At 58.6% G+C, this 8,981-nt stretch overlaps 1 protein-coding gene across 1 annotated transcript; it reads right to left on the reverse strand.

Moving 5' to 3' along the window:
* Positions 1 to 1,297: 1,297 nt before the first annotated feature.
* ADAMTS4 (ADAM metallopeptidase with thrombospondin type 1 motif 4) lies at positions 1,298 to 8,764 on the reverse strand. Its single transcript, XM_004589108.3, has 9 exons — positions 7,660 to 8,764; positions 6,204 to 6,527; positions 5,838 to 5,970; positions 5,202 to 5,372; positions 4,323 to 4,609; positions 4,028 to 4,214; positions 3,576 to 3,751; positions 2,548 to 2,723; positions 1,298 to 2,152 (listed from the first exon to the last, which is right to left on the reverse strand). Exons 1-9 carry the CDS (start codon positions 8,311 to 8,313, stop codon positions 1,726 to 1,728), a joined length of 2,535 nt encoding a protein of 844 aa, XP_004589165.2. The 5' UTR covers positions 8,314 to 8,764; the 3' UTR covers positions 1,298 to 1,725.
* Positions 8,765 to 8,981: the final 217 nt, after the last annotated feature.

Raw genomic sequence — 8,981 nt, forward strand, 5'->3', positions numbered from 1 at the left:
CTTCTGGCACCTGACTTTGGACTGTCCCAGGTCTGGCTGCTGTGGCCATTTGAGAAATGAACATGCAGATGGTAGATCTATTTGTTTCTCCCTCTCTCTGCCTTTCAAATAAATCAACTAACCTTAACAAAAAAAAGTTGCCTGCTCCAATGGGAGAGCAGATCTTCCCCAGGACCCTAGTACCCCTTGGTTCCTCTGCCATTACACCTGACCCCTCACCTCCTGTCCTTTCTCACATCATGTGTTGTTTCTCTTATTTAATTTCATTCTAACCTCACGTCACAGAAGAAAGCTTTTTGGGCTTACACTGGCTGATTCTGGGGACACTGTCGCAGTTACTGAATCGCTATAAGACTAACCTCTCACAGAGTCCTAGCCCTCACCATTTTAAAAATCTTAATTTTTTGTACCAAGAACAACCCTGTGGGTCAGGTACCAGTGGTCCCACTCAGTGTGTGTGTGTGTGTGTGTGTGTGTGTGTGTGTGTGTGTGTGTAGCCCAAGGCTGTGCAGCACACTCACCCACCGCCGCCCAGCGAAGGACAGGCTGAACTGCAGCTCTGGTTCTGTGAGCCCCAGCTCTGACACGCTGTCTTCCCCACACTCCCCCCAGCCCTTCCTCCCCTGGCACTGTCACTATGAAGTGCTTGTTGGTGTTCACACAGTCTTTGTTTGTTCTTGTGCACCATGTGTGCAGCCAAGCGTTTCTGGTGTCTCCTTTGTGGGACTGGGAGCCTCCAACCAGAGACGAGGCACGCATTGTCTTGTCTCTGATCAAGCCTTGCCAAGCCCGAACCAAATCCGGCAGCCAGGCATCACGGATGTGGATCTCTGCCACCTTCAAGTACGTGGCAGACCTCTGCAGAGCAGACGTGGGCGGAAAGATGATAATAACCAACAGCAGGTGTCACATGTTGAGCACTTGCCAAGTGCTAGGCATTTATGCTAGCTCTTTATTTACATTACTTAATCCTTGCAACACATCGCTAACGGAGGTATTATTATTGGCAAATGAGAAAACTAATGCTTAGAGATGTGGGAGCCACAGTGCATCCCACATCTGTCTGACTCCAAAATGGAGTACATAAATAGCAGAACTCAACTTACATAATAAAAATATGATCACCTCTCACTCCCTAGAGGCCTGTCCTGCCCATGCCTTGTTCTCCTCTCCCTGGAAGTAAACACTCAGGGACAGGGAAGCAGGGCAGGTTGCACACCTCCCACACCAGCGCACACACGTTTTCACACATGCATACACACACACACACACACACACATACTCTCTCTCTCTCTCTCTCTCAGATAAGTTCTGACAAGCACCACCACCCTAGATTTCCTAGCTAGGGTGGGGGCTGTGAGGGGTGGGGGTTAGCTGCCCCTGGACCCCAGTCCTCATCCCCTTCCCTGGTGCTAAATAAAAGTGAATAAATACTAAATAAATACAACGAGGACCCAGGCCCACCCTGCCTTCCCCCTCCCTCCTGTGACCAGCAGTGTGAAGGGGACAGTTTAGATAAAGGGGACTGTCTGCCAATTTCCCCCGTGCATCTGCCCACCAGGAAACCAGGGCAGGGCCAGCCTGCGTGTTGGGCCGTGGGGAGCAGCGGGACTCATCCCGGGGTCCCTTCCCCACTGTGTCTCAGCAGGAGACAGCCGCGAAGCCCCCTGTCCTGCTAGTTAGTTCAAGGCCCGGTGCCCAGAATGGGCAGCCGGGATGGTGAGGTTATTTCCTGCCTGCCCAGGAGCGCCGCCGGAGGATCTCCAGGATTTGTGCCCGGCGGTGCAGCCAGTCCTGGGGCGTGGCACGCGGTGCGGAAGGCACCGGCCGGGGCACGAAGAAGCTGTATCGGAGACGTGCATTCTGGGGGTTGCCAGCCACCAGGACCTGCAGTGTCAAGGGCTGGGCCAGCGGCCCGTGGCCAGACAGCGTCTCTGAGGCCGCAGTGGCCCCGCTGTAGCGCAAGCTGACGGCTCCGGGCAGCACCACGTCGGTAGCGGAGGGTGTCAGTGTGTATTCACCGTTGAGGGCGTAGGAGCCGTCCGAGAGCTTCAGGGCCAAGTAGATGCTCCGGGGACTCGGGGCTCCCTGCTGCCTGACAAGGATGTGGGTGGCTCCCGCCGGGATGGTGACCACGTTGTTGTATCCGTACCTGTGTGTGGAAGGACTGGATGAGGAGCCAACATCTTCTGAATGGCTCAGCCTCCGAGAGCAGTGATCATCTGACAAGTGTGTGGATTCGAACTGCCTGCAAATGTGCGCTCTTCTCTCTGGACTCTGAGGGGCCCTTCTAAGTCCTGCCTCCTGGTGCCCGGCCAGTTTCCACTCTGTCCCTCAGAGCTCACCTCCCACGAAGTCTTCCCTGATGCCCACAGTGGTCCCCAGCCTTCTGCACCCTGGGGCACACGGAGCTGCAGCCACCTTGGTCTCCCAGCTAGATGGTGGGTGGCTCTCGAGGCCCAACAAACAGCAGTGGATCTGAGTCTGCCTGTATATACCCAGCCCGTGTCCAGGAGGATGGAGGGAAGAAACAAATGAGGCAAGAACCTGAATTTCTTGAAGGAGCCCGACTGCTTGCTACAGCTGGAGCCGTCGCCGCCACACACCATGCACTTATCAAACTTCTTCTTGGAGCCGATGATGCGGTCACAACCGGCATGGATGCAGCGGCCCTGGACGCAGACGGAGGAACTGTCCGGAGAACAGGGGGTCCCGTCCACCACCTGAGGAGACGGGAAGGCGCAGAACAAAGGGTTTTTCCTGATTCGATAGAGAGCAGTGCCTCATTAGAAGAGCTCAGTGAGGTAGGGATGTGGGTGTTGGGATGGCAAAAGTAATTGTAAAACCGCCCTTATCCAAGCACTGGCTTAGAGTCAGGAGGTGTGACGGAGACCACACAGCCGCTATTTGAGGTTTCCAGAGATGAAACTCTGAGGCTAGAAAGATGCAGACTCTGGCCAGAGGTTTCACGGATGGCCAGCCGAGCAGTTACGGAGGGAACTGCAGGCGTGAGGCCTGAACTTGACAGTACCATCCCCAGACGGACACAAGGGGGCGCCCAAACCGCAGCAAATCCCCCAGGCTAAGGGTGAAGGGAGCCCAGCACCGCCAGCACTTGGCTTCCCGCTTCTTCAGCCTTCAACCCACCCCCTTTACACAGGGGTCAGGGCAGGGACGTTAGTGGTCTCCAGGAGGCCTGCCCATTGAGTGACTGGCCGCGTGAGACGAACAAGGCCTCCATGGTGAGTGTGACAGGGTCAAATGGACCTGGGGTAGCGGCGAGCTCACTCAGAGGGTCACACATTGTCACCACATGCTGCACTCAAAAGTGATAAAGAGAGGAAAAGAAACAGAGCATCCTGGGCAGCCTCAGTGGTCAGTTATCCAGAGTTTGGAGTTTGTTTTTGCCAACGCAAGGTTTTCATGAGTCCGCATGACTCGTTCCCTCTGGCATGGCCTGGGAAATGCCAGTGAGCATGGTGGTTGGTGCTGGTTGTTGCAGGGTTAACATCAGGGAGCAGAGGGGCCATGAGCACATGCAAGCACAGAGGTGCCAGGGACAGCCCGCTCCTCACCCTTGGTTCCAGCACGTAGTAGTAGCCCAATGCTTGGGTCTGGCAGGTGAGTTTGCACTGGTCCCGAGCGGCCACACCTGTGTAGCGAGGGACCCAGTCCATGGGTCCTGGGAAGTTCTTGAAGAGGTCTGTACGGTGGTTGTAAGCTGCACACTGCTCCTCACGGAAGGTCAATGCTACCAGGAGGAGATATGGACAGTCAGGGTTCCTCTCTTCTCGCTCTGCCCGCGAGCCTCTCCCTGTCCCCAGTCCTTCAGGAGACAGCTCAGCCACCTCCTTCACCACAGGATGTCAGGGAAAGTTCCCATGGGGGGGGGGAATGACAACCCCCAACCACAGAAGCAATCAATACCTCCTGGGCCCCATTTGCAAGGGGTGGTTCTTGTTTCATGCCCTCCCCCACATACCCTGGGGGGGGGGTTTTGTCTTTCCCAGGCCTCAGCAAGACTCACCTGAGCCGGTTGGGCAATTTTCAGTGTTGCAGGAGCGGAAGCGGGTGCGGCGACCCTCACAGTACTTGCCACCATTCTTTGGCACAGGCCTTGTGCAGTCCCGGGAGGAGAACTGGACGCCACCCCCGCAGCTCCGAGAGCAGTCACCCCACGGTCCCCAGGGACCCCAGCCACCAGCCTGTGGAATCTGTGGTGGCACAGAAGGGAAAGGGGAGGGTGGTAAGGGCACTACGACCTGGACTTAGGGCCAGTGCCCCCACGCCCTTGACCCCAATCTCCTGCCCTGGGCTCTCACATTGAATTCCTGGAGCTGGTCCACATGGAGGCAGCGGCCCCCCATGCAGGCCTGTGCGGGTCCGCAAGGGGTGCCATCGGCCCAGGGTGAGTGTTTGGTCTGGCACATGGCATGGCCGTTGAGGTGGCCAGAGCACCAGAGGGCGGCACAGGGTGGCGGCAGCTGTGGACAATGGTGCGAGTCGGGCCCGAAGGTCAGCTGGCACTGGCGGTCGGCATCATAGTCCTTGCCAGGGAAAGTCACCGGCAGATGCAGGGGAGCTTCTGGCTTGTCTAGGAGACAGTGTCCTAGGAAGGGGGTTGGGCACTGAGTCAGCAAGGGCTTGAGAAGGGCAGTTAACACTACCAGCTGAATGCCCAGAGCCCCTGGGGCCCACTTGCAGTCTCCTGGGGGCTGGCAGAGGCTTTCAGCAGCAGCTCCAATCTGTGGGCTACTGAGTGCGGCTAAATGCTTGGCCAGCATCATAGCAAACATTCCCACTGTTGTACCCGCTGCACACACCTGCTACAACCCCAGCACGCTCACACCTCTGCATACATCTGGAGAACACAGGACAAAGCGCCTCCCTTCTTCTTCTCTCATCACAGCTTGTCAAAGCTGTGCCCAGTGGCAGCCAGCCTGCTCTTCTTGCATACCTCATTGACTGACAAAGCCTCTTCACTCCCTTGCCAGCTGGCCCATGCAAGTGTTACACAGTGCTAGCCCTTAGAAGGGCAGATCTAATTCCATGGAGCCAATGCTGGCCTCCCCATGCTGTGCTAGCTCATCGTGGAGGAGGCGGAGCCCCGTAGAGACAGCGGCCTTGTTCACCCCACCCCACTAGCAGCAGTGAGTTGGGGGAGGGCAGGGGGGCAGGGAAGGTGCATGCCTCCTGCTCACCGTAGCCATTGTCCAGGAAGTTGGTGATGAAGTGGGCACTGCAGGGGGACCACGGCTCTTCAGGATCTACGTGCGCCATCACGGGTGCCATGACATGGCGGGAGGTACTACCATGCCCATTCAGATCAGTGCACTGCTTGGAGTTGTCGTGCAACATGTTGAAGACATGGCCTGCGACAAGACAGAGGCTCTGCTAGTCCCCGTGGGTCCCCTCTCTGTGCTTCTAGGGGCTCCACCGTCAACTGGGTGGTGGCTGTAGATGGTTAGATCCATTTCCTGCCCCCCTCCCCTGCTGGCACTCCTGGGCTCCTCAGTACAGGACCACATCTACCCTGCCCTCCCTCTCTCAAAGGGTAGCTCCCCCCCTTGTAGCCAATATTCTCAACCCTGAAGCCACTCATTCCTCTACTGACTTCACCACACACACAGGGCCACAGGTCTTTATCATTTCATAGGAAAAGCGCAACATCTAAATGTTTCTTTATAACCAAAGCAGAGAAGGATAAATGATCCTGGACCCAGGCCTGGGAAGAGGAAGAGACCCCTTGGGACTCCCTTGGGACTCCTTACTCCCCGTGCACCCTGTTCCCTAATCTCGTTTTCATGCAAGCCGCAAGCACCCCGTCCCCACCTTACCCAGTTCATGAGCCGCTGTGAAGGCTGACTGGAGTCCATCATCTTCCACAACAGCACAGCTCCGAGCAGGGTCACAGACGGTGCCCACATCAGCCATGCCCAGAGTGTCACAAGTGGAGACCCCGCACAGGTCCTGCAGGTGGGTCACAGGAGGCACGTGAGAGGTCAAGACAACAGGCTGCACTGAGCCAACACCCCAGATCAGTGGGCACCCGGGCAGTGAGGACCAGCCCTATTGGGGCACACAGAAGTGCGCTGGGGGCCAGGCGCTGGGCTGTACAGTTCTGGGGCGTCCCATCCCCACGTGCTGGAGCAGGACAGGGCGTGGCCCGGGCCTGTCGTAGTTACCAGACAATGGACCCTTACCTGCCGGGTAAACAGGATGGCCGTGTCAAAGTGGTCCGGGTCCGAGTCGTTAGGGGTGTTGAGGCCCCGTTGCCAGGCACAGAAGCTGCGTAGGGTCTGGGCAGCACTGGGCCCAACCTGGGGCCCCTCCTCGCCTGACCCCAGAATCACCAGTCGGGTCACCACCAGGTTGACGGGGTTACGGATGCTTGGGTGCTTGAAGGCCTTGGCCGCCGCTGCCATGACCGTCAGCAGGTAGCGTTTCAGCCCCGCGCCGTGAAACGCCGCCATCTTGTCGTCGGCTACCACCAGGGTCTCCACGAATCTGCTCAGCGAAGCGAAGCGCTGGAGAGGAAAGGGGCCGAGGAAGATCCTGAAATAGCCTGCCAGACCCCACAGAGTCACTGTTCCCCTCCCTCGCTTCCTGGGTCTGGAACTCTGCAGAGCTGGCCAAGGCTCCACACACCCCCATGGGATTCCTCACTCACGGGTCTGGCTCGAGACCTCCCCCAACCCCCACCCCCAGTCCCAAATCCCAGGGCTTTTGCGTTAACTCTTAGGAATCAGCTGTCAGTTCTGAGAAGGGAAAGGGTGGGGTATGCCACGTCCCAGGGCCGCGTGGGCCCCAGGAGGTGGAAAGCAGCTGTGACTGCTGGCCTCCTCCCTGGGGAGGGGCTTTGGGGTCTCCCAGGCCCAAGTGTGGCTGGGGCCTGCAGGCGGGGGACTGGAGGGCTGGGCTGCAACGTGTCTGCCCTGTGTGGTGGGAGGAACGATTCAGTCAGCAGCCAGGGCCCGGGCCAGGGCCAGATCATAGCCTGGCGGGTGTGGAAGCAATGTCTGGTCTGGATTAAAGCGCCAGGGAGAGAGGGAGGAGGGGAGTGGGAGGGAGGAAAGGATGGAGCCTTAGGCGGCGGGGCTGTGGGTCCGAAGTGTGGCAAGGGAACTGACCAGGAGGAAGGATGTAGCGCCTTGCCTGCCCTGCCCACTCCTGTCCCCGTTTGCCAGGACCATGTTAAACGCAGCACCAGCAGCCTGAGTCCCACCCCCTGGACATCAATCATCGCTGCTTTAGCTGGAGGCAGGGGTGAAAATTATTGGGCAGAGAACCAAGTGAAGGCCAAAGCCAAGCCCAGGGGCAGTTGGGAGAGCTTCATTGTTGAGGTCTATGCCAGAAGGGGAAGCCAGGGCCAGGCCAGGGAACAGGAGGGTCGGGGAATGTTTAGTCCCAGCCTGGAATCTCCGACCCACTTTGGAGGACCCTCGGAGAAGATCCGTGGCCCTGTTCGTACAGGGCTGGGGCAGGGCGAGAACAGAGCCCTCCCCAAGAACAGAGGGCAGTGGAGAGGAGAGGTAGGCAGGCAGAAAGAAGGGAAGGACATGGAATGAGCAGAAGTGGGTGGAGAGAGGGTGGATGGGGGTCAGTAGGACAGACATGGTGGGAGAACGCGGCAGGACACGGGGCTCCGGGGCTGCCTACCTTGGCTCTTCGGGGGCCGGGACCAGGGTTCCCCGGAGGGGCCTTGACGTTGCACATGGGCCCCTGGCCACTGGCAGGACTCTTCCGACGTAGGATGTGAGCTCCAGGTCCCCCAGCAGAGTTAAGCGAGCCCCCTTCCAGGGGCTCCAGGTGAAGTTCAACCCCTCGATACTGCAACACTCCCAGCAGGGCTCCCCCATCCCAGTGAAGAGAGGCCACCGATTCTGGATCACCATTGATAGTGCCGGTCAGGTAGGTGCCTGGCTCTGCCCCGCCCAGCAGCTCGGGCGACCGGCCCAAGTATTGCACTGTCAGCCCCTCGACCCGCACGCCGGGATCCTGTTCCAGCTCTAGTAGCAGCGTGTCCCCAAAGGCCGGCAAGCGGTATAAGAGCCTGGCAGAGGAACCCGGGCCAGGAGGGACGCTGCCGTTGAGCTTCTCTGGAAACACGATCTCCTCTTCCCGGGGGAGGGGGCTGGCTGGCCAGGCTGAGGGCAGGAAGGAGGCTAGTAGTAGCGGCAGCAGCGGCAGCAGCGGCAGCGGCCACACCAGTCTGGAGCGGCGGGGCCCGGCAGGGATCGGCGGGCGGGGCTGGACTCCCCACAGCCAGGGCCCCGCCAAGCTCCTCCCGGGATGCAAGCCCGCTCGGGACATGGTACTGGTGCTGCAGCTGAGAGAGACTGAGGCCAGCCGTCTGGGGGCACCAAGTCCTCCACAAGCCTGAGCTCTGCAAAGCTCCTCTCTGCAGCCCTGGAGGCTAGACTCCAAAGCAAGAGCTTTCAAAGGGGCTGGAGGACCTTCAGAGGAAGTGGAGAGAATCTATCCCTTAGGCTTAGGGGAGGTGTCCCGGGGTCTGCTGCTCCGGGTCTCTCTGATCCTGCGCTCCCCTCTCCTGGATCTTTGTCTCCCTGCCCGTGTCTTCTGCAGCTTCTCTGGTCTCTCTCTATGACTCTGTCTGGCCCTGCCTCGCCGCGCCGTGCCTTTGTCTTGGCCTCTCCGTCCTGTCTGTCCCGTGTCTGTGAGTCTATGGGTCTCCCCCTTGGGCTGTCCCCAGCCTGTCCAGCTCTTTTAAGCCTCCAGAGCTTCTGCGATTGGCTGCTCTGTAAGCCACTCAGTCGGGAGCTCTGGCGGTGGGACGCACATGCATGTATCATTGCTTCCCCAAATCCCTAGTTTTTGTTTTGCTTACAAAAAAAAAAAAAAAAGTGGGACTTGCCCAGAGGAAGGGAATCTCTTAGCAACCGGATGGCTTATGGGCACCGGGCCAGCTGATGACATTGCCTCTTCCCAAATCCCACCATCAATTCAGTTGCCTCTTCCCC

Source organism: Ochotona princeps, chromosome 2 (assembly GCF_030435755.1).
Source record: "Ochotona princeps isolate mOchPri1 chromosome 2, mOchPri1.hap1, whole genome shotgun sequence".
In the NCBI taxonomy this organism is placed as follows: Eukaryota; Metazoa; Chordata; class Mammalia; order Lagomorpha; family Ochotonidae; genus Ochotona; species Ochotona princeps.

Excerpts from the sequence above, each read along its gene's own strand:
- ADAMTS4 (XM_004589108.3), bottom strand. The coding sequence starts at position 8,313 with ATGTCCCGAGCGGGCTTGCATCCCGGGAGGAGCTTGGCGGGGCCCTGG. Across the intron at positions 4,610-5,201 it reads CTTCCTGGACAATGGCTACG|GACACTGTCTCCTAGACAAG; the intron begins GTGAGCAGGAGG and ends CCCCCTTCCTAG. Across the intron at positions 4,215-4,322 it reads ACCAGCTCCAGGAATTCAAT|ATTCCACAGGCTGGTGGCTG; the intron begins GTGAGAGCCCAG and ends GTGCCACCACAG.